We start from the raw sequence: 24,886 nt of genomic DNA, 5'->3' as shown, positions 1-24,886 counted from the left end.
AAATAGCATGTATTTTTGAGACTAAATTTCCAGCCATTCTGTCTTGCCCCACCCAGGCAGTGCTGTTCAGTTTACAACATGAAGTGTTTTATTTGCACTATGTGAAGGCAGAAGGAAAAGAGTGTTCATTACCTGTTGCAGTTTAGGTATTTCAGTAATTCCTTAGCCCATCCTTTCCTTTTTGTTTACAATAATGCTTATGACTCACAGCCAGATTCTCGGCAGAGGAAATCCAGTTGTCTTTTGAACTTTACAATAATAAAGTATCAGTGATTAGTGGATTTATTCCTCCACATGATTTCCAGTAGTGCTAAGGTTAATAGATCTGAAAGTAAATAATCTGATGGGGAACAGAAATAACTACAGCCGTCTGGACTAATCAGCCTGTGTTGTCATCTTGGAAAGAACGTTTACTGCCTTTCCAGAAACTTACCCAACAAAAATTACTACACAGCTTGTCATTTTTCATTTGTTTCATGATTTGGTTGGTTTTCTTTTGTTTCTTTCTACAAGATCTTTAGCCTTATTTCTTTGGAACTTCAGAAGGCATATTTTACACCTACTTCACAGATTTTTGTAAACAAATACTCATGTATGTAATACATGTGGCTAATATGTCATAGGAATTCGATAAATGGTAGTTATTAGGAGTAGTAATAAAAGATACCTTCAGAATGGGAGAACTTTAAGAGTTGTATAATTTAATCTTTTCAGAAAAATTAATTTACATAGGAAATAAGCATGTACAGAAACATTGCTAAAACTATATTCAATGAAGCAGAGTTTCTGAGAGAAATTTGGACACAACAAATTTCATCATATGAAACAATGGAATTAATCTTTAATAATGATAAAGAATATGTACTGATGTGAAAAAAATGTTTATAATGTGGGTGGGAGGGAGAAGATTTTAAATCACTGTATCCCGTTCTTTCATTATTGAAAAAATAACAGGATAGAAAAGCTTTAAAGATATATATCAAGGCAAAAAACATCCAGAGATAAAGTATAGATAATTTTTTTTTGTTGAGCTATGATTTCTTTTTTTTGAGACGGAGTTTCGCTCTTGTTACCCAGGCTGGAGTGCCATGGCACAATCTCGGCTCACCGCAACCTCCGCCTCCTGGGTTCAGGCAATTCTCCTGCCTCAGCCTCCTGAGTAGCTGGGATTACAGGCACGCACCACCATGCCCAGCTAATTTTTTGTATTTTTAGTAGAGACGGGGTTTCACCATGTTGACCAGGATGGTCTCGATCTCTTGACCTCGTGATCCACCCACCTCGGCCTCCCAAAGTGCTGGGATTACAGCACTTTGAGCCACCGCGCCCTGCCGTATTTCCAATTTTTTTAGTAACTTTTGCTTTTAAAGTAAAAAAGCAATTTTAGAAAATTTATGTTAGTTTCCTGGAGGTAAGCCCAATTTGAATGTCCAATACAAAAATTCAAATGTATATGTACATTTGAATACATAAGTAGGCTTATGTCCATATTCAGACCCTTCTTTGATTATTTAAAAGCTTATTCTACTGCCATTTTGGTAATAAAAGAAAAAAAGAATAAACCAGGGGTCTCCAACTCCCAGACCACAGACCGATCAGATCAGCAGCATTAGATTCTCACAGGAGCACGAACCCTGTTGTGAACTGCATATGTGAGGGATCTATGTTGTATGGTTCTTAAGAGAATCTAATGCCTAATGATCTGTGGTGGAACAGTTTCATCCCAAAACCATGCTCCCCCACCCTTTCTTGTGGAAAAATTGTCTTCCACAAAACTGGTCCCTGGTGCCAAAAAGGTTGGGGACCATTGCTCTAAACCATGGCAAAGTAGTATTTACAACCAGGTATCATAGGTTGCCTAATTAAGAATGTTCTCACCCAGCAAAATATCAACAAATGTATTAACCAAAACATCCCAGGAACACTGACCACTTGTCCCTTTCCACATAAAACTGGTAGGAAGGGTTCAGTCCTAAAGTAATAAATGGGAAACTTGAAGGAAATGAATTTCATGAGATTGTAGTGAGTGAGAATTACTTTCCTCTTATTCCCAAAGTGGTAGATGACTAAGGGTTCATTTATAAGCCAGCTAGAGTTTAAGCCTCACCTCTTTGAGCTATAAATTTATAACAACATGCTATAAATAGGCACAGCTGGAATTAAGAGGGCTTCCTCTGTAAAAAACATCAGATTTCATTCTCAGAACTCTAGTGGTACATTCCCAACTTAGATACTGTGTACCTTTTGGAGCTGTAAGCAGGTGGAAAAGAATTTTGAGAGTTTAAAATAGAATACTTTCATTTTAAAGGCATTAGAAAAATATGGAAGTGCCATTTCCCCAGTGTATACACTGATTATTTCTAGCCAAGCATTTGATATGTGAAAGACCAAATCCAGTCTTCAAAATGTGTACTTAATTCCTTGTTCCTGGTGATTTGCAATCCCATATACACATCTGGGGTTTTAAAAAACAATCCCATATACACATCTGGGGTTTTAAAAAAATGTAACAATGGGAACTGACACAGGAAAACTGGGCTGAACTTTTTGACTTGTCCTCATGTAGATCTCCTCATAAATGAACTTCTTGAGAGTCTCCAAATGTCCCAACCAGCCAGACTGGGGGGCAGGTGTGAAGCAAAGGGCAAATTAAATTGTTTAAGAAGCTTTTGATCTAAAAGGGTAAGTGCTGTTTTCCCATTTTTCTTCATGAAGGTACAAACACTTAAGTAAAGTAGGATTACAGAAACTATCATCTAAATTTACTGACCATTATCTGTATTCTACAAGGCCAGTCTAATAATCTTTACTTTTTACCAGTAAGGAAACTAGGGTTCAAAGAGGTAAAGATCATACAACTAAGGAGTAACAGAACTGAAATTCAAACACAGTTACTCTCCGTTCTCAGGAAATCTCAGTGTAATAAGGGATATAAATGTACAAGAAATTTAAATATTAGATTAAAATAATAAAACATTAAAACCCTTCTTTGGAAGATCAATTTAAAAAAGATTAGACAAGATATAAGTGCCGTAAGATAATTTTCAAAAAATGCTATTGAGGTTGAGGGGAAAAAAAAACATATCTAGCTAGAAAACTTATTGAGAAGCATTTTATTTTATATCTACTCTATGCAGATACTGTGCTAGACACTAAGAATATAAAAGTGAATAAGCAACACCCCTGCCTTCAGGGAATTTTTACTCTAGTATGTTATGGGAGACTTGGACAGTATTTGAAAAAGCACCAAATGCTGTCAGATAAATAAGTGTTTGTGGTCAATCTGTCCTTGTTTGGAATCCATTTCACCCTGGAAAGCTAGACCTATGTCTGACACAGAGCCTTGAAACTGTCTTTTGCTATAAATAGACATGGCTGAAATTAAGAGGACTTCCTCTGTAAAAATATTGGATTTCATTCTCAGAACTCCAGCCATGCTTTTCCAGTTTGGATACTGTCTTGAGAAACTGCTTCAACCATGAAAACATCTTTTTTTTTTTTTTTTTTTTTTTCTTATTTTTTTATTGCATTTTAGGTTTTGGGGTACATGTGCCGCATGAAAACATCTTTAATGAGGATTTTTTTATTCAGGGGTGAACTGATTTAGAACACAGGCTTTGGAGTAAGATGACCCATATTTGAGTCCCAGGTCCTCCATTGTGTGACTTTGGCAAAGTTAAATGTTGCTTTAGTTAACTCATTTGTAAAAGGGAGCTAAAAATACCCTCACAGGGCTGTTGTAAGAGTTAAATGAGAAAAAAATTTAGTTAAATGAGATACATGTCTAAAGTAATTTTAGAAAATGCCTGGAGTATAGAAAACCCCTCAAAACAACCACCATTGTTATGATCAGTTATGGTAATACTAGTTAAAGCTTTTTCCACAAACAGTGCTATGGCCCTGCTTTGAATATTCTCTCAATGATTATGTCTGTACCCCCAAAATTATAACTTAGAAACCTCCAGGATTGCTTTAGATTATTTAAGTATACGTGAAGATGTTTACCTCATGTTATGATACAGGATCAGAAAATTACAAAGTCACATACAACCCAAGTACTCACTGTATTTCTGACTTTTCATCCTGTTTTAGAGCACTTGACCATGTGTCTCTCTTTTCTCCCATATTCCCAGCCTGAACACTCTGCTTATTTCTTGGCCTCCTTTTAATTCTAAGCCCCATCTCACTGCCATTTTGCCCTTTAAAAGAAAACCTGTTATATCCCTTGGCCTTCTCAGTCACAATGTCCTCTACAGAAAGGAAAAGCAAACTAAAAATGAGGATGACACTGGATACAGAAAACAGGAACACAACATATGAGGTGATGGGAGTTTCCAGGATGTCAGTGAAAGCAATTGCGGAATGATAGCTGTGCACACCAGATGAGGGAAGTCTGCACAAGGCTCTGAGAGAGAATTCTTTCAAAAGATAAAATTGGTAGTATACCTGATCCTTTTGAGAGGAAATTTAGGCTGTCAATTTAAGGTTGGATCAATAAGTACATTGAAAACTGAGCAAAGGGAAAAAATAAGACAGTAACTCCAGAAAAAACAAAAATGTTACAAGAAGAGAAAACCAGTGATACCTCACTATGTGGCTTAGCTTTGAATTGTATTTACAAATTCATAACAGAAAAATCTGATATTGATCTAAATGAAGTTATGATGTAATTACATTGGGAAGATGGATATAGGTATGTGGTGGTGGGGGTGGGGAGAAGAAAGAGAACTCAAGCCTTTTCCATAGTAGAAAGTTAATAAAAGCAAGAAGTGACAAAACAAGCATTTTATTTATTTAGTGTTTTTTTGAGATAGAGTCTCACTTTGTTGCCCAGGCTGGGGTGCATCACAGCTCACTGCAGCCTCGAACTCCCAGACTCAAGCAATCCTCCTATCTCAGTCTTCTTAGTAGCTGGGACTATAGGTGTGTGCCACCACATTCAGCTAATTTTTTTTAAAAGTTTCTTGTAGAGATGGGGTTCTCACTATATTCTCCATGCTGGTCTCAAACTCCTGAGCTCAAGCAGTCCTCCCATCTCAGCCTCCCAAAGTGTTGGGATTACAGGTGTGAGCCACTGTGCCTGGCAAAAGCATATTATTATTATTATTATTATTTTAAAAGTAGAGATGGATTCTCCCTATGTTGCCCAGGCTAGTCTCAAACTCCTGGGCTCAAGGGATCCCCCTCCTCAGCCTCCCAAAGTACTGACATTACAGGCATGAGCCACTACACCCAGCCATGAAGCATATTATTTAGAAACATGGAGGTAAATATTAAAATGGTCAAAATAATAAATGTTTTTTAGGAGAAAGAAATTGGAAGAGGTGAGTGTGGGAATGCCCTTTTTTGGTACTAATCTTGTGTAATGGTTTAACTTTTTAAACTTTATGCAAGTGTAACTTCAAAAACACAAATTCACAGCCACAAAGGCCATAAAAGAAAGTGAAAGAAAAATAGAGGGAAAAAAATAGGTTACACATTTTATTTATTTATTTATTTATTTTTAAAGATATCATTTAAGGCTGGGTGTGGTAGCTCATGCCTGTAATCCCAGCACTTTGGAAGGCCAAGGTGAGTGGATCACTTAAGGTCAGGAGTTCAAGACCAGCCTGGCCAACATGATGAAACCTCATCTCTATTAAATACAAAAGTAGCCAGGTGTGGTGGTGGGTGCCTGTAATCCCAGCTACTCGGGAGACTGAGACAGGAGAATCGCTTGAACCCGGGAGGTGGAGGTTGCAGTGAGGTGAGATTGTGCCACTGCACTCCAGCCTGGGCAACAGAGCGAGACTCTGTCTCAAAAAGAAAAACAAAATATCATTTAAAAATGTGGTTGTGTACACAAAGAAAATTTTTGAAAGAATGTACTAAAATAGCTCTGAATTTAAAGTAATTTTTCCCTCCTTTGTTATACTTCTGTGAATTTTTTGCATGTATTACTTTTGTAATCAGACAGAAAAGCCATTTCATATTACAGGAACAGGAAACAATTAGAAATGTGAGAGGAAAACTATGTACAAAGATGTTCATTTCAACATTGTTTATAGTACTAAGAAATCAAACAACCTGTGTAATCAGGAAGTGGGCAATAAATGATGTTGCATAAATACAGTGAAATATTTTACAGGTGTAATTTTTAAAAAGAAGCTCTAAACAACTTTATACTCACATCATATGATTTTCACATTTTATCATATTGTACCCCGAGCTAAAATGCCCTAATGCCCTTTTCCCTCCTTCCCTTTTCTTTTCTTTTCCCTTTCTTTCTTTCTTTCTTTCTTTTTCTTTTTCTTTCTTGTATGTATGTATGTATGTAATTAGAGACAGAGTCTTCCTATATTTCCCAGGCTGCAGTGCAATGGTGCAATCTCGGCTCACTGCAACCTCTACCTCCTGGGTTCATGCAGTTCTCCTGCCTCAGCCTCCCAAGTAGCTGGGATTGCAGGCACCTGGCACTGCACCTAGCTAATTTTTGTATTTTTAGTAGAGATGGGGTTTCACCATGTTGGTCAGGCTGGTCTCGAACTCCTGACCTCAAGCGATCCACCTGCCTTGGCCTCCCAAACTGCTGGGATTACAGGCATAAACCACTGCGCCTAGCCTCCCCTCCCCTTTCTTTTAATTGATATATATATATTGGCTCTAGTACTTGCCACATTGATATTTTCTTACCATTATATCCTTCAAAAAACTCTGACAGGCACCATCACCTCCCTACCCCATCCATTTTCACCTCCATCCTAACTGCACGAGTTAACTCATTCTGTGTCTTGAAAATATTCTGAACAGATACTCTATATCTGTACTTACCACCTTATATTATAATTATGTGTTTGACTTCCCCACTAAGCTTTAACCCTGAAAGCTGGGATTGGGTCTTACTCATTGTTGTCACTTCAGTACAAAGCACAGGGCCTAATAAATAGTAGATGGTTAATAAATGTTTGCTGGATCAGCCAGGTGCGGTGGCTCACGCCTGTAATCCCAGCACTTTGGGAGGCCGAAGTGGGTGAATTACGAGGTCAAGAGATCGAGACCATCCTGGTCAACATGGTGAAACCCCATCTCTACTAAAAATACAAAAAATTAGCTGGGCATGGTGGCGCGTGCCTGTAATCCCAGCTCTTCAGGAGGCTGAGACAGGAGAATTGCCTGAACCCAGGAGGTGGAGGTTGTGGTGAGCCGAGATCCACCATTGCACTCCAGCCTGGATAACAAGAGTGAAACTCCGTCTCAAAAAATAAATAAATAAATAAAATGTTTGCTGGATAAAGTAATGAGTAATGTGGAAATATACTTGTGTTAGGATGTTACGTAGATAAGGGAAAGTAGTACCTATACTTCAGGGCTGTATGAGGATTAGATGGGAAAATTCATGTAAAACAGCTGGCCTAATGCCAAGCATGTAGGTGTTTGGTGTATGGGAAGGATAAAGATGGTGGTGATTAAGCTAGTAACAGTTGTGAGAGTTGTATATTTTTTGTTTTCAACAGACAGCCCCAGTACGGGTCTTGGACTTTGTGGATGGATTTTGGTGGCTGTCTCATTCTTATTCACAGTTGTAACTTTCCCGATCTCAATATGGATGTGCATAAAGGTAAAGAACATTTCATTCACTTCTGGGAAGGGGTCAACTCCTACCTCCGTAAACCTACTTCATGTATGCGTGTGTGTGAGAAAGAGGCAGAGGGATACTGTCTCTCTCTTGGAATTCTTATTTCTTTATCTTTCTTTTGGAAAATTTATACTACTCACCTATTAAAATGACACCTTAAAACTTCTTTTCAGCCATTGCTCTTACATGTGGGCTAAAGTAAGGATCACCATCGAAAATGTCCTGAGGTCAGGGATGTGAGATGGTTCCGAGGGAACAAGTTCTTTAGAGTTAGAATTGTGGGGTCTGACTGCTGGCTTTACTGTTTACTGTGTGACCTTTGCTGTTTTCTCACCTGTAAAATGGGAGAAAGTAACAACACCTACTTCACAGGACTAATGTGAGGATTAAATGAATTAGTGTGTCTAAGTGTACTTATCACAATGCCTGGCACATCGTAAGTACCCTCCGTGCTGGTTATTGTTTTCTACTAAGTTGTTAATACTTTGATATGTGACTATCATTTACATATTTCTAAGAAGATAAAATATGCTCCAAGCATTTTCAGATCAATTTATTCTTAAGGGAATCAGAAGAAAAATTGTGAAGACTTCAGCTTTTTGTTTTTTTCAATTAACAATGCATAAGTAATTTTTTTTTTTTTTTTGAGATGGAGTCTCACTCTGTCTCCCAGGCTGGAGTGCAGTGGTGCTATCGCAGTTCACTACAACCTCCACCTTCCAGGTTCAAGTGATTCTCCTCCCTCAGCCTCCTGAGTAGCTAGGAGTATAGGCGCCTGCCACCAGGCCCTGCTAATTTTTGTATTTTTAGTAGAGTCAGGGGTTTCACCTTGTTGGCCAGGCTGGTCTTGAACTCCTAACCTCCAATTATCCACCTGCCTCAGCCTCCCAAAATGCTGAGATTACAGGTGTGAGCCACCGTGCCAGGTCTGCATGAGTAACTGAATAACAATGTTAACAGCTGAGAAGTGAGGTTATGGATTTGTTTCTGTATCCTATTCTGTCCTTCCTAAATTTATACAGTGAGTATTGCTTTTATAATCAGTATAAAAATTAAAAATACCATGCTTTGAGAAGGTAAACATTGGACATGTTATAGATATGATTTGGATCTGAAGAAAATAGATGAGGCATCTAATGTTTCAAGCTAAAACATATATTTAAGAAGCCATGCATGTATATATTTGTACTCTTTATGTTAAATTATCATTTGTGTTTTTATTCTAGATTATAAAAGAATATGAAAGAGCCATCATCTTTAGATTGGGTCGCATTTTACAAGGAGGAGCCAAAGGACCTGGTCAGTACTGGGATTCTGGATTGTTTATCTGCAAACTAAAGTTCTTTTTTACTTTTTTATTTTTATTTTTATTTTTTTTTGAGACAGGGTCTCATTCTGTCACCCAGGCTAGAGGGCAGTGGCATGCTTATGGCTCACTGCAGCTTTGAACTCCTGACCTCAAGTAATCATCCCACTCCAGCCTCCCAAAGCACTAGGATTACAGACATGAGCCACTGTGCCCAGCCTGAAATTTTTTTATTGTTGTGATTTCCCTTATGAGGGCTTCTTCTACTCTGTCTTAGAAAATAGTTCATGTAGCAGAAGTTGTATAACAATAGCAGTTGCTCTAGCCAATCTTTTGTTACCCTTTCCTTCCTACCTTTCCCCTCCCCTTCCCATTTGAGCTGATAAGATTACCTCTTAAGCCAAGAATAGCTACATCCATACAAGTTTGAGCATGAGAATCTCTACCAAAGAAAGACTTTCATTCATTTGGCAAACTTCAGTTAAGCTCCTACTGTGTTCCAGGCTCTGGGAATTCAAGGGAGACTAAAACACAGTCCCTATACTCAAGAATCTTCCCATCTAGTGGTAGACATCAACAAGGAAACAGATAGCTACAACCCTGTGTGATAAGTGATATGGTCAAGTACTCACAGAGAGCTGTGAGAAAAGACAAAACCAGGGAAGTGTTACTGATCCAAACTAGTAGTAGGCTGAAGTAAGGCTTTCTGAAAGTTACATTTGTATTGAGTCTTGCAGTCTGAAAAGGTGTTAACTAGTAGTAGGCTGAGGTTAGGCTTTCTGGAAGTTACATCTTGACTGAGTTTTGAGGTCTGAAAAGGTATTAACCAATAGGAGGTGTTTGCAGCAAAAAATAGCAAACATAGAAGGAGGTACTGCAGATTGAAGAAAATGGAGGTAGATCAGTCCAGCAAGAGTATAGGGTAGGAAGAGAGAGGAAGCGGCTGAAGAGGACAACAAAAGCAGTCATGGAGGACCCTGCATGGTGGAGGGGATTGTATTTTAGAGGGGATTGCTCTGCTTGCAGCTTAGGAAATAGATTATAGGAGAGAAAGTACAAAAAATAGAAAGATGGCCCGGGAAACGATTGTATTGGTCCCAGTTTTAGAGGGGAGGGGAAGAGTGACAGTAACAATGGATTAAGGAAATGAACTCCGCAGACCTTAGTGGGGGCAGTCAAATGTGGGAAATAAGCAAGAGGAATCAAAGTTATCATTCCTGGCTTCTGGCTCATTCATGAAGATGAACTAATGGCTTTTCAGTTCATTAGGTTGATTTTCTTAAAACTAAACAGAAAAGTGAACTGATTAGGTTGCTGGTGTCTCTATAATATGTGTATCTTTGTTGCAGGTTTGTTTTTTATTCTGCCGTGCACTGACAGCTTCATCAAAGTGGACATGAGAACTATTTCATTTGATATTCCTCCTCAGGAGGTAAGGTTTTCTTTGAATAACTGAGATATAATATGTGAAAGTGCTTTACAATGAGAGACAACATAGTTAGAGTATAGGCTTTATTTATTTATTTCTTTTTAATTGAGATGGAGTCTCACTCTGTCGCCCAGGCTGGAATGCGGTAGTGTGATATTGGCTCACTGCAACTTCTGCCACCCGGGTTCAAGTGATTCTCCTGCCTCAGCCTCCTGAGTAGCTGGGACTATAGATGTGTGCCACCACACCCGGCTAATTTTTTTTTGTATTTTTAGTAGAGACAGGGTTTTGCCATGTTGGCCAGGCTGGTCTTGAACTCCTGACCTCAGGTGATCCTCCCACTTTGACTTCCCAAAGTTCTGGGATTACAGGCGTGAGCCACGTGCCCAGCCAGAGCATAGACTTTAAATCCTGACTGCCTTCAGCATTTCTAGCTCAGTGACCTTAAGCAAGTTCTTTAACTTTTCTGTGCCTCAGTCTCCTCATCCAGAAAATAGAGGTTGTAGTAGTAAGAACTGCTGTATAGGGTGGTTCTGAGAAGTAAGTGAGATATATGTGCAAAATGCTTAGAGCAATGGCTGATAAATAGTAAGTGCTATAGAAGTTTTTACTATTATTATTACAGTTGGCCCTTTGCTTGCATGGGTTTTGCATATAGGGATTCAACCAACCACTGATGGAAAATATTAGGAAAAAAACTCCACAAAGTTTCAAAGAGAAAAACTTCAATTTGCCATGCATAAGTATGGCATTGAATCTACATGAATGACGTGATAGGTAGGCATTGTACTGGGTAATGCAAGTAATCTAGAGATGATTTAAAGTATACAGAAAAATGTACATAGATTATACGGTTGGCTCTCCTAATCCATGGGTTCTGCATGCATGGATTCAACCAACCATGGATCAAAAATATTTGGCAGGAAAAGCAATAGACAGTGATATAATAATACAAATTTTTGAAAACAGTATAGTATAGCAACTATTTACGTAACATTTACATTATGTTAAGTGTAATAAGTACTCTAGAAAGGCTTTATAAAGGAGGATGTGCGTAAGTTATATGCAAATATTGTGCCACTGTATATAAGGGACTTGAGCATCCTTGGATTTTGCTATCCCCTGGGGGTCCTGGAATCAATCACCCACAGATACCAAGGGATGATTATTATAAAACATAGTGTAATGCTAATGTAAGTATAATAATATCGTCATTGTTGTTACTGTCGCCATTTTTACTGCCATGTTTTTTCTATGGGTTTCTGATAGAAAACCCTATTTAGTACATTATTTTTTCTTCTTAAGGTTTTATTCTAAATAAAATTGGTTAGAAACCAAAGAAATTAGAAACTGCTTGTTGGGCATTTTAGATAAAACATATAATATTTTATACTAGTAATTATTTTGTGCCTTTTCGAACTACTTCACAAATATTACAATAGTTGAAACTCACATCAGAATCCCAAGAAAGTATATAATTGCAGTGAAACAAAGGAATTCCTCCAAATTACAGTGGCAGAGCCAAGACTAAAATTGAGCTCTCTGGATTCCCTGTCTAGTACTTTTTCCACAGCTCCATACTAAATGAATTGTACATGAACTTCTTATGGCCCCCAAAAAAGTGATGGCCATCCTGGGAACCATGTCCTTAGGAGGCATAGTAACTGTTGCATACAGAAAACCTAAAAGCATCATGAAGGAGGAAGGACAGAAGAACGCTGTCTGTGTTTCCTGGCCAAAGGCCAGTTACTCAGCATGGTGATGGAGCCTGACCATGTTGCCTTCTCTTGTCACAAATTCCAGAAACCAGCTTAGGAACTTCCTTATTGGTACTGATCCAAGAGGTGGGTGAGATCAGACTTTATCATCCACACAAAGTTAGTGATACCAGACATCATTTTGCCCACATTTTACTCATAAGAACAAGACTGAGAGTATTACTGTATTCTCTGTATGTTTTCCTATAGTCTAGAGAAGACTGAGTCTCCAAAGGAGCCCCTTTCCAGGTAGCTATGCATTCTGGCATTTTCCACTATAAACATTACAGACATCTGGCAGAGTTGCTGTTTAAGCTGCTGCTTTCCAGTGGCTCCCTCCTCTCCTGTAAGCTGCTGAATGCAAAGCAGACTGGAACTTGGCAAGCGATCCTTTTTCTGATCCCTTGCGATAAACACTTGCCTATGATAAACAGTAGGCAGAGAAGCTGTAGCTTTAGAAAGCAGCTGTGGCAAAGCCAAAGTGGCAAGAAATTTGGGAATGACACATTTTCCCATCATGTCATGGAAAATAATTAGTTTTCATACAAGATGGTAATACACTGTCCATTTATTTATAAATCCTCCACTTCTCTTCCATGTTAGAAGTATTTTGAGATTACTAAAAAAGGATCACTGCTTTGGTGTCTGGCAGAGCTAAACAGCCATGCAATGACATTGTTTTGTTATTACCTTCCATTTACATAGCTGCTTACACTTTCAAAAGGGCTTCGTTCACAAGTATGTTCTTATTTGATCTTTACAGAAGTGGGATAGAATTAGGCAGTATTATTAGCCCCATCTCACAAATGAGGAATCTGTGGTGTGGGTTAAAAGCCTTGCTAGAGGCCATCCAGGGACCTGGAGGCACAGCTGGGACTACAGTTCAGGTCTCCTAACTCTCACTCCTGTGCTCCTCATCAGTCAATGTTCTTAGGACCACATTTCAGTTCAGTTCATCTCTCATTTATTGACCACCTGCTATGTTTCAAGCTCTCTGCCAGTGCTAGAGTTACAAGTAATTGCCTTTAAGAAATTCATAGTCTAAAGACAAGTAGAGGCTGGGCGAGGTGGCTCATGCCTGTAATCCCAGCACTTTGGGAGGCCGAAGTGGGTGGATCATGAGGTCAGGAGTTCAAGACCAGCCTGGCCAAAATGGTGAAACCCCGTCTGTACAAAAAATAAATAAATAAATAAATACAGACAGACAAGTAGAAATGCAAATAAATAATGTCACTACAGTGAGGTGCAGTGGATATGCAAGGGAAGAGTGTTTAACTCTGCCAAGTAAGTCAAGGAAGTTTCACAGAGAGAAGGACATTTAAGTGATCATAGAAAGGTGCCAACCTGATATTGTGAGTGAGAGAGGCTGGAACTCCCAGGCTGGAGCAATCTTCCTGCCTCAGTCTCCGCAGTAGCTGGAACTACAGGTGTATGCCGCCATGCCCAGCTGGCTTTTTTCTTATTGTCTAAATTAACTTATTACAGTTAAGTCAATGTTTTATTCAGAAAAGTTACCACAGTTATCCAAGATGAAATGATAATACAGCTCTTATGTGCCAGGTGCTTTTTTGAGCACTTGAATATATTTAATGCATTAATTCTAGAAACAATGCAAAGGGTACTATAATTAATCTCTCCTTTACAAATGAGAAAACTGAGTCCCAGTGACTTTAAGTGACTTATGTAACTGTTTTCTTGGAGCCTCTCACTCAGATAACATTTTAGTTTAAAACAAAATTATGTCATGTTTAACATTTTTATGTAGCATGCTGTAAAATATGTTTTTACGCTGACCTTACCCTTTAAAAATATTCACCTGTACTTTTCATTCCAGTAATATTGTGCAGCTTGTGGTTTATCAAACCTTGACTTTCTGGTGTCTCTCTCTTGAATATTCTTCCACTCCACCCAACACCCTCAGAAAAATTGTATTCCTTTCTTCAGAATTCAATTCAGGTTATCATCCCTGCTGCCACAGATGCCCCTAAAAGCTTCCTTTGGTTCCCTGACCTCCTTCAAAGTAGGAACCAAGTTTTTTCCTACTTTAATCCCTGGTACCTGGTACATTGCCTGCTGTTGAGTGGTATCTCGGTTATTTGTATGACTGAACGAATAAATGGACTTGAATAAATACATTTATTTTATTAAATGTTAAAAGGTATAATTAGCTTTCTAATGTCTTCCTAAAGAAAATCAGCTAGTATTATAAGGTATTCTGTAGAATAATATTGCTTACAGTTATGTTTAAAAAATGGTTGACAGATGTAAAATTTCTTCCTTCATCTTGTAGATCCTCACTAAGGATTCAGTGACAATTAGCGTGGATGGTGTGGTCTATTACCGTGTTCAGAATGCAACCCTGGCTGTGGCAAATATCACCAATGCTGACTCAGCGACCCGTCTTTTGGCACAAACTACTCTTAGGAATGTTCTGGGCACCAAGAACCTTTCTCAGATCCTCTCTGACAGAGAAGAAATTGCACACAACATGCAGGTGGGGAGTGCGTTGATGCTGTTCCCCCTCAGAAATTGAAAAATGAAGCAAAGCAAAGAGTCAATAGTTGTTTGAGAACCTTTTATTAATTCAAGTTGCGGGGGGTCTGTGGTCTTTTTTTTTTTTTTTGCTTCATAGTAAAGGTTTTCAGATTTGGTGGGAGGGGACATTTTTCACATTAGCAGTTCATGAGTTAGTAACACTCATGCATACATTTTTTTAAAATTTTTCTTTAGTGTGTATTTTTTTTCCAGAATTGGTGGGGCTATTTCACAAGGTAGTGTAGGTATTCCTAAAGCTTTATTCTGTGTGTGAGCCCCATGAATTATAACTGTTGTGCTTTCCAGTCTTTCTTGAGTAACAGATACTCAGTTAAGCATAGCTCATTCAAAAAAGATAACGCGGGGTCCAAAGTGGCTCCTGCCGGAGGTCATGACGCTTGCGAAGGCGAGGTCATCAGTTCAAGGCTAACCTGAGCAACCTCATAAGCTCAAACTGATTGGCAAAAAAAAAAAAAAAAAAGATAACATGCTATAACTCTGGATTCTTATTTTTGTATAGACTTCATTGTGGGTGAAATCTATGATTGTATTTGATATCTACAACAGCCTATGAAATAGGTGTGTGGCTTCCTTCCTGCCATTCTAAAGGGAGGAAGTTGAAGCACAAAGAAGAAATATGTCTTACACAAAGTCACATTAGCTCAGGAGCTGGCAAACTGTAGCCTACAGGCTGTAGCTTTTGTAAGTAAAGTTTGAATGGAGTATAGCCACAGCCATTTATTTATATAGTATCCAGGGCTGCTTTTGACTACAACAGCTGACTTAAATAGTTGAGATGGAGGCTACAAATAAATAATCAATATATAGCCCTCTGAGAAGAAGCTTGCTAACCCCTGCATTAGCTTGTTAGCAACAGAATCAGGATCAGCGAGCCAGCCCCGGCGTCACCATTCCTTCCACTGCAGATTAACTGTCTCTCCACAACCCCACCCAGCACCTTGTCTCCTCTAAATCCCAGTGAATATAGCCTCTGTCGGCATCTGGGCTGGGCTGAGCAGATTTAGCTTGCTTTCTCTCTTCCTAACAGACTACTCTAGATGATGCCACTGATGCCTGGGGAATAAAGGTGGAGCGTGTGGAAATTAAGGATGTGAAACTACCTGTGCAGCTCCAGAGAGCTATGGCTGCAGAAGCAGAAGCGTCCCGCGAGGCCCGCGCCAAGGTAACATTTTTTTTTTAGCTTGTTTTTCTTGTTGAGTTTTCTCTTTTATTAATAATTACATAAAAGTAAAACATGCTTACTGTAAAAACTTGAAATAATCTTGAAGTGGTAAAGTTAGTAGAAGCGAAAGCCCTCCCCATAACTTCAAATCATATTCCCCCAGAGGTCACCAGTCTTAACGGTTGAGTGTATTTGGATTTTATTTGACTAGGTTTTTGGATTACTGGCTTGTTTTACAAAAGTAGGGTTATACTGCACATGTTGTCCTGTGTTTTGCTTTCTTCATTTAATATTAATATCTATGGGCATATCAGTACATACAGAGTTACCTCATTCTTTTATGACTGTGTGTAGCGTACTTTATTCCTCCAGTTCATTAGTAAGGACAAATTAACAGTTCCAGCCTCAGAGCAAGTGGGTCATCATTCCATCCATATCACCCATCTCTTACTTATTTTTGGCTTTTTTGTTCTGTTTCTCTTCTTAGGATCCTTTTCCCTTTTGCTGTTTCCCAGTCCTCATTCTCTTTCCTCTTGTTTATATTCTCTTACTTTGACGTCTTCCATTTTTCTCCCTTCTTTTCACCATCATCTGCCTATGTCTTAACCCTGCATGGGTGGCATGGCCCCTCTGGGAAGCTCTGAGGAAATATTTGTTAACCTAACCTAGAGAAGAGTATCATTAAAGATGATAATACGTACAAGTTCGAGGATATCTCACCAAACCCAAGGTTAGGAAGTAGGGGCAAGTCTCACCAAAACAGGAACCGGAAGGCAGTTCAGGGAACTAGTCATCCCTTTCTTTCCTGTGACCCATCTCACTATAGATCGTTTGTGGTAAAGAATGTCTGGCTCCCAGGTTTACATGTCTGCCAGGTGAACACTAGAACACAGACCAGCTCGAATCCCACATTCACAGAAGAGAGATTCTTTTTGGTCCAACTTTGGTCAAAGTGCAAAGATACCATAATAATATGATTCCACAGCCCTGTGCCTGTGAATGGGTTGAAGAAGAGGAGCAGTTTTCATAGGAGGAGTTGCTGTGGACTTGACAAATCTCCCAAGACACAAGGAGCAAACCAATTTGTTGTTAGAAAATAGTAGTAGCTGGTGGTAATTGGCTGACCACAGAACCCTGTTCTTTCCTTAGGCTGCCCTTTAAGCCATAAACCAGTCACTATAATTTCTTAGCCAGCATCCAGTAGGTTAATAGCTCATTTGACATGTGACTTCAGAATTTTCTGTTAACCAGAATTTTTTAGATTTACCTACTGTGATTATTGTTGCTTTTGGTGATAACCTGATAATACTACAGAACCTTCAAGTGCCTTCTTCCAAAACCATTACATTTAGAAGATTAAATTATGTTTATGTTGTTATTAAATGTGCCCTATCATCTAATTATTTTGAAAATTAGGAATTGCTTTTACCTAGAATATGTTATTAACCAAAAGCCTCATTTCCAAACCAGATTGAATAATAGAATTTACTATACATATACTATGCAGAATGTCAAAGACCGAAGGATCCTCAGAGATTGTCTTTTGTAGGTGGCAGATACCTAGCCCAGATGCTACCACTCCATCCTGCTATTCCCATTTTAGTAATTAACCACAGCACTGTTTTCCACTGAGTTTAGGCTTGGCCTCAGAAACCTTCTACAGCACTCCAGGTAACAACCTTCAACTACATAGAGTTAGCTTAAAAAACAAAACTTGAGGCCAGTTGTAGTGCCTCACACTTGTAATCCCAGCACTTTGGAAGGCTGAGGTGGGTGGATCACCTGAGGTGAAGGGTTTAAGACCAGCCTAGCCAACATGGTGAAATTCCTAAAAATACAAAAAAGTCGCTGGGCATGGTGGTGGGCACCTGTAATTCCAGCTACTTGGGAGGCTGAGACAAGAAATTGCTTGAACCCAGGAGGTGGAGGTTGCAGTGAGCCAAAATAGCACCACTGTACTTCAGCCTGGGTGACAGAGTGAGACTCCTTCTCAAAAAAATTAAATTTAATTTAAAATTAAAAATAAATAAATAATAAAAACTTTTTTAAAAATGAAATTTGTTTGCCATCCCACTATTCAAAGGAAAAGTTGAAGCCCAGAAAAGTTAAGTGACATCCACAAGGTTGCACAGTTGATTAGTGGCAGTGGAAATTAGAATTCCCCTCTGCTCCTCACTGCCTCCTCTAGGACTGACTTTCCAGGATGAGCTGTGAGCCTCTTCCATAACATTCTTAAGAGGTTGGAAAGAAAGCTTCTGTCTTCCCTTTATAACAATAAGAAAAGATAGAAGAAACCACTTAGAATTCTGAATTGCCATGCTCCCACTTAGACAGGGCTGTAGGGTTAGTCTGCAAGCAGTCTCATGAACTTGGGCAGTGCTGTCTTGGAGTTCATGCATAGAATCACAATGAGCTTAGCCCTTCTGTAAAATACAGTAACCCCGGAACAACCATAGGCTTATCATATTGAAATTCTCATGGAAAATAAGGGGCCACAGTTTCTTCAACAAATAAATTATACGGGAAAGGTGAGATAGAGTGGGAGAATCTAAAGATTAAGAGACTTTACAGAGAAATTCCTTAGGCTAATTAGCCATCAGGGAAATGCAAATTCACATAAGTACAGGTCACATTAGACAGCTATCAGAATGGCCTGAAAAAAAAGAAAAGAAAGGAAAAGAACCAAGTGTGGGTGGGAGAGGAACTAGAACTCTCATATTCTGCTGGTGGCAGCGTAACTTAATACAACCACTTTGGAAAAACAGTCTGGCAACGTCTGCCCAAACTGAACATTTGTATACCCTATGAGCCAGCAGCTCCAATCCTAAGTGTGAATCTCACAGAAATGCACTCATGTTTACCAAAAGGCATGTACTAGAATGTTCACAGCATCACATTGTCCCAGACTATAGCATACCCAAATGTCCATACCTAGCTGAATGGATAAAGTCTGGTTTATTCACATGAAGCCATGCTACATAGCAAAGAGACTGAATGTAAGTGCTCACACACGTTATTGGAATGAAAGAAGCCAGTCACAGAAGAGGACAGATTCTCCCATGTGTTTCTCTGTATGTTAGCTTTGGTTTTTAAAGTGTTTAGTGGTTTGAAATGTGATATCTTTTGTGTTTGCATCATCTTTTATTTCCTTTTCATAACTCTCAGAAAAATGCCTGACACGTGCTTTTGGGCTCATGTTCCTGGGTATACAAGTCTATTAATTGAGAGGGTGGAGTGCAGAAATACAGATCACCTTTCTCTGCCTTTTTCTCTGCCCAGACCACCTGGTCTACAGAAGGGGACGGGTAGTACAAATTTCACATACATGAAAATGCCAGACTTTAAAATGATGTTCTATAAATATAAAACGTCAATTGCCATGAGATGGCTGCACATTAGACAAAAGCCTTGCAAACCCACAAATAGCTTGCTTTGCTCTCTAAGATCCTGTCAACAGAGTGTACTTGGCCTGTGTTTAGACAAAGCCAGTGGTGGTGTGTTCACATCTTTGGCAGCTTTCTCAGAGCGGCTTTTCTATGAACAAAATGTGTGCCCAGCCTGGTGGGTCTGGCTTCCCAGCCAAGAGGTTGTGTATTGATTGGTGGTAGGAAATGAGATCTCTTTTCAGCTGGTCTGTGTCCAAAGAAAAAAGTGCCTAATTGGACATCTGAGAAGACATGGAAAAAAATCAGAGCCTGCTGCTCTCGCAGCAGGGGACTTCTGATGTATTCTCTGTAATGCCTACCTTGGAATACAGTTCTGTGGTTTTCTTTGAGCAGAACTGGCACTTGTCCCTTCTCACAGACATGGCACTTGTCCCTAGGCAGGACATGATGGGTGGCTTTGATTAAATTAAGGTTTTTATTCTGTAAACTAGAACCCTTCTCTCAGTGAGTACCATATTCTGCATCCTATCTTCATTAATGGCACTAACTTATGCAACCCAAACCTAGAAACCTGGGTCTCAGCTTCTGTTCTCCTTTCCTCCTTATACCTAGTCTCCAAATTCTATTGATAGGGAGAATAGCTCCCCAAACCATTTTCTCTGTCCCCACAACCTGTGAATCACACCAACCACTCTAAAGCAGTTCCAGTAGCAGCTTTCACTGTCTTCTCTCTTCTAACCTCAGACATCCATCAGAGAGGTTTTTCAAACTAGATCTGGTGGAGGTTGCTTATCTGCTTAAAATCATTCTGCAGCTTCCCGTTACCTAGAGAATGAAGACAAAAACCCTGGCCCTCACTGCCTTCAGAATCTGGACCCATTCATCCCCCACATTTCCCCTCTTCCTGGCATAGTATTCAGCCATTGACAGTTTTCTAGAATATACCAACATTTGTATACCTCAGTACCATTTTATGTGTTCTGCCTAAAATATTTTTCCTCCTCTTTTTCTAAACAGCAAACATTTTATCCTTTAATGTTCAACTTTTATCACCTCACCACATCACCCTCTGCAAAAGTGGCCTTTATTCTGTGTGCTAGCACTGTGTCTTGTACATATGTCTGTCAGCATATATCTCACTAGAATGAAATGATCTACTTCCATGTCTGCCTTCCCTACCTGACCAGGAGCTGAAGAAGGCTAGGGATTCCACTCTATCTCTATCCCTAGCTTCTCCTGCATAGGGCTTATTAACCCCTAGAAGCCCGCCAAATTTTGTTGTATAAGTGAATGAAATTCACTGGGCATAAGACCATTGCCTCCAATTCTGATATTCATGGAGTATTATGGGCCATTAATTTTTTGAGATTCAAGTGAGGATAATAACCTGGAGAAACTCTACTTTTAATCTTGATAATTATGGTACTTTAATACCTTTTCTTCTCCTAGGATTATGAATTAAAGTAACTGCCTTGAATCTTTTGTGCATTTAAGCATAGTTGGACCTGAAAATCAGGTCTTGTCACTTGCCATTGCTTTATTCATCTAACACTTCATATAACTTCTCTGTCTTCCTCACAAGTGGTCCTCCAAAGTACATGTTAGTCTGCTTTAAGAATGGGAAACTGAGGTTCAGCATGTTCAGTAACCTCTCTGAGGACCTTCCGCTGCTAAATGTTAGATTTGGGATTTGAACTCAAGTCCATTTGACTCCAGAGCTCCTGTTCTCTCCACTACTCAAGTGAGCTTCAAACTTTTCTGCCTGTGAAACCCCTTATAGAATTTAGAAAAACTATAAAGCCCATTGAACATTTTAAATTGGCGTGTAAAAATTTTCATCTTGAATTTATGTACTTGCCAAGTATATAATTCCTGGCATGTTGTAAATATTGACATTTTAAAATAAAACTGTGAACATCATTCTTTTAAATGTACCCAGTGAGACTTACATAATAATGATTTAGTTATCTATTAAAAATATGTGAGTAAACTCTTTCTTAACAGTCAGGAGCTTTTACAAATTTTTTTTTCTTCTTCTTCTTCTTAAACTTAAGTTTTTATTCCACCTTCACTTCCCCCAGATTCTTTCCCTAACATATATTTTGTCATTAATTATTTTGTTAACCTACTGTAACACATTTAGTCCCTAAGTTAGAATTATTTTTTAAAACTTTCCCATAACTAAAAACAAGATTCTACAAACATTTCAGAATTTCTCCTAAATAAGAAGCCAATTTTTTTTTTTTTTTTTTTTTTTTGAGCTGGAGTCTCATTCTGTTGCTGAAGTTTGAGTACAGTGGCATGATCGCGGCTCACTGCAACCTCCCAAGTTCAAGCAATTCTCCTATCTCAGCCTCCTGAGTAGCTGGGATTACAGGCGCCTGCCACAATGCCCAGCTAATTTTTGTACTTTTAGTAGAGATGGGGTTTTGCCAGGTTGATCTCGAACTCCTGACCTCAATTGATCCGCCTGCCTCAGCCTCCCAGTTTTGGGATTACAAGCGTGAGCCACTGCACCTAGCACAAGAAGTCAATTTTTACTAGAAATGCTTGTCTTCAAAAGATGAATGAGAATTAAATAGTACATATATAGATGGCTATTAATGCTAGAATGAGACAAGATTCAGCATCAATTTTATTCCTATTTTTCATTTTTATAGATATAAGGACTTTGAAACCTTATTTATATAAGTGGATAGAAATGGAAGTTTTGTTTAAAGTAGTATCATATAATTCTTAGCACTCCCTTTGAATTTATGGGCTAAAAATTATATTACAGTCTTTCAACAAAAAGTATTCATAATGATCTCTCAGCTTTCAGTTTAGTAAGATACTCATCAGAGAATTGGAAATCTTCTTGACTTGCAAAAAGATTCGCATAAAGTCATTAAAGTTATTTTCTTTCTCAATCCTGCACAGTATTTTGAATTGTCCCTTTGTTTGGTACCCTGGAAAATGGGAGAAAGGCTATAGTAAAAGAGAATGTCTTGATCCAGGCACTACTCAGGCGAGTCAGTTTTAGAAAAAGAAGCATATGGAAACTGAGTATGTAGAAATTGATTTCCTTTAAACTATTCTGGCATCCACCCTGGAAAGTTTTGTGGACCACCTGAGGTATACATACCCCGTGTGATTTTTCCCCAGTTCAACCTCTACTTTCACATGTCCATAGGTTATTGCAGCCGAAGGAGAAATGAATGCATCCAGGGCTCTGAAAGAAGCCTCCATGGTCATCACTGAATCTCCTGCAGCCCTTCAGCTCCGGTACCTGCAGACACTGACCACCATTGCTGCTGAGAAAAACTCAACAATTGTCTTCCCTCTGCCCATAGACCTGCTGCAAGGAATCATAGGGACAAAACACAGCCACTAGCCTAGCATAGAGATAAGCGCTACCCTTCCAAGGATGAAGTGAGGGACCAAATTAGCCTTTAACTCATAGTGCAGGGCTTGACTATTCTCCCTCCCTTTCCTTTTCCATATGCCAGTTGTGGTGTTCCCAGAATGTATACAGTTATATAAATAGGTGAAAGAATTGTTAGCTTGTAGATACTGAGAGATTGGTGATTTATATAAGGTAATCTGTTAGTCTTTAAATAGTTAAAAGTTTGTATTTTTAGATTATTATGTAGTAGGTTAGATCCCCCTTGTTTTGACTTCCACTGAGTCATTCTGAAACTCTAAGCGCCCAGGCCAGAGGCAAGAACCTAGGCTGTAACTGCCACCTGACACCGCTGGCTGGATTGCAGAAAGTGACAACCTTACACCACAACCAGCTTCTCTAGGTCATATGTGCCTTATCTCCAGAGATCCAGAGAGTCTTTTTCCTTTTTTCTTTTTTTTGGGGGGGATAGAGTTTTGCTCTTGTTGCCCAGGCTGGAGAGCAACGGCATGATCTTGGTTCACTGCAACCTCCACCTCCCAGATTCAAGCAATTCTCCTGCCTCAGCCTCCCCAGTAGCTGGGATTATAGGCAAGTGCCACCATGCCCAGCTAATTTTAGTTTAGTTTTGTTTTTTAGTAGAGATGGATTTTCACCATGTTGGCCAGGTTAATCAAGAACTTCTGACCTCAGGTAATCTGCCCGCCTCGGCCTCCCAAAGTGCTGGGATTACAGGTATGAGGCTGGCCCAGAGAGTCTTAATTAAGGAAATTTCCCTAATGTTCATTTATTTTCCAAATCCAAACCGTATTTCAGAATAATCCTTACTGGAGAGTAGCCATTTTCTTGCCTGTACTTGTCAGAACTAGGGGAAATAGTCAAGACTAATGAAAAAGATCACCCTAACCCTTCAAAGACTTTTAAATTCGCTAGTATAATGGCCCTTTTTAAAATACGTCCATTTTTTAACTTCTTTGAGCCTTCTTTATGAGTAAATGATTCCTCTGTGTTCTTTCAAACCAGCTAAATATTTGTCACAAAAGTGCTTTTTTCTCACTGTTGCCTATTTTCACATATCAGGTTTTAAATAGTTTTAATTTTGCAATAAAATTTTCTCTACATTCTATATGCAATTGTTATATATCAATTTGAATAGCCTAAGGACCAGAATACTTTTTTAAGAGATAACTTCAGGAAGCCATTATATTTTACTGTCTGCATGCTATTAACTGTGGTACACTAGGAAATATCTTGATTACAAACCCATTCATTACATAGTATAAGGAATTCACAATATATTGGATACGTAATATCTAATGACCTTGGGCAGATACTGTCAAACTGATAATATCTATATAGATGTAGATCTTTTTAATTTGCCTAGTCATTCTTCTATCATGTATATTGATGCTGAAAGAGGAAGTGGTCAGCTCCTCTGGACCACAATTTCTTTGCAAATGTCTATGAATCTGAGCAAACTGGCATTCTACTTACTGGTCCGGAAAGCTGGTAGATGACATTTGTAACACTTCTTTGAGACTCTGAGTTCCCCTAGGGAAATCTAAGAATAACAGCTTTCTTTCCCAGCACTAGCCTTTATAGCTGTCCTTAGATGAATGGCTCTGTCCATCCAGCCAATGGATGTTCTTTCCCCTGTATCCCAATTTCAAGCTTATTTTAGGAAACCTTGAACAACCATGTATCCTGGCTCCTAGGTGAGTGTACTAGACGTATGGAGCAGTGTAACTGAAACTGAAACTCAAGTTGCACTTATATTCTGAATTTTAAAATGATAGTTTTATCTGTTATGTGAGGTGGCTCACCCTTGAGGACCAGGAGTCTCCATATCCTCACTGAAAATCTTTCCTGAGACTTAGAGTAACAGTGCTTTTGGCTCCTTGAGTTCTGTCTCCAGATACCAGATGATCTTCACTTTTCTGCCTTGTGAATTCATAACTCCGTAGGTTGAAATGAAATCACTGGGAAGGACACATAGAAGGAGCTCTAGGAACACAGTGCCAGTGCAAGCATTTTTCCAGGTGGCCTTCCTTTCCAACAATGTACATAATAAAGTGTATGCACTTTCACTAATATTTTTGGAGTGAAAGTCTGTTTCAGCCTGCATTGAGTATTTGTGGATTTCAGTTTTCAGAAGTAATACATTAGATCCTTCAGTTCTGAGCTGGCTGCTTGGGTTCTTCATGTGCTTTGTGAGCCAGGGGAAGGGGCAGGCTGCTGTGGACCATCTGCTGTCTCCCAGGTCCAGGCCTCCTCTGGTGCACTGGCCCCCACA

At 39.1% G+C, this 24,886-nt stretch overlaps 1 protein-coding gene across 1 annotated transcript in view; it reads left to right on the top strand.

Moving 5' to 3' along the window:
• Positions 1-24,684, top strand: part of STOM (stomatin) — a 32,202-nt gene extending 7,518 nt beyond the window's left edge. Inside the window, exons 2-7 of the mRNA XM_002743264.5 lie at positions 7,494-7,597; positions 8,842-8,914; positions 10,271-10,353; positions 14,398-14,601; positions 15,691-15,825; positions 22,384-24,684. Coding sequence (XP_002743310.1) covers positions 7,494-7,597; positions 8,842-8,914; positions 10,271-10,353; positions 14,398-14,601; positions 15,691-15,825; positions 22,384-22,584 — 800 coding nt within the window. The 3' untranslated portion in view covers positions 22,585-24,684. The remainder of the gene's footprint in view (positions 1-7,493; positions 7,598-8,841; positions 8,915-10,270; positions 10,354-14,397; positions 14,602-15,690; positions 15,826-22,383) is intronic.
• Positions 24,685-24,886: the final 202 nt, after the last annotated feature.

The sequence above is a fragment of the Callithrix jacchus genome, chromosome 1, assembly GCF_049354715.1.
Source record: "Callithrix jacchus isolate 240 chromosome 1, calJac240_pri, whole genome shotgun sequence".
Taxonomy (NCBI): domain Eukaryota; kingdom Metazoa; phylum Chordata; class Mammalia; order Primates; family Cebidae; genus Callithrix; species Callithrix jacchus.
This window is presented reverse-complemented; position numbering and strand designations above follow the sequence as displayed.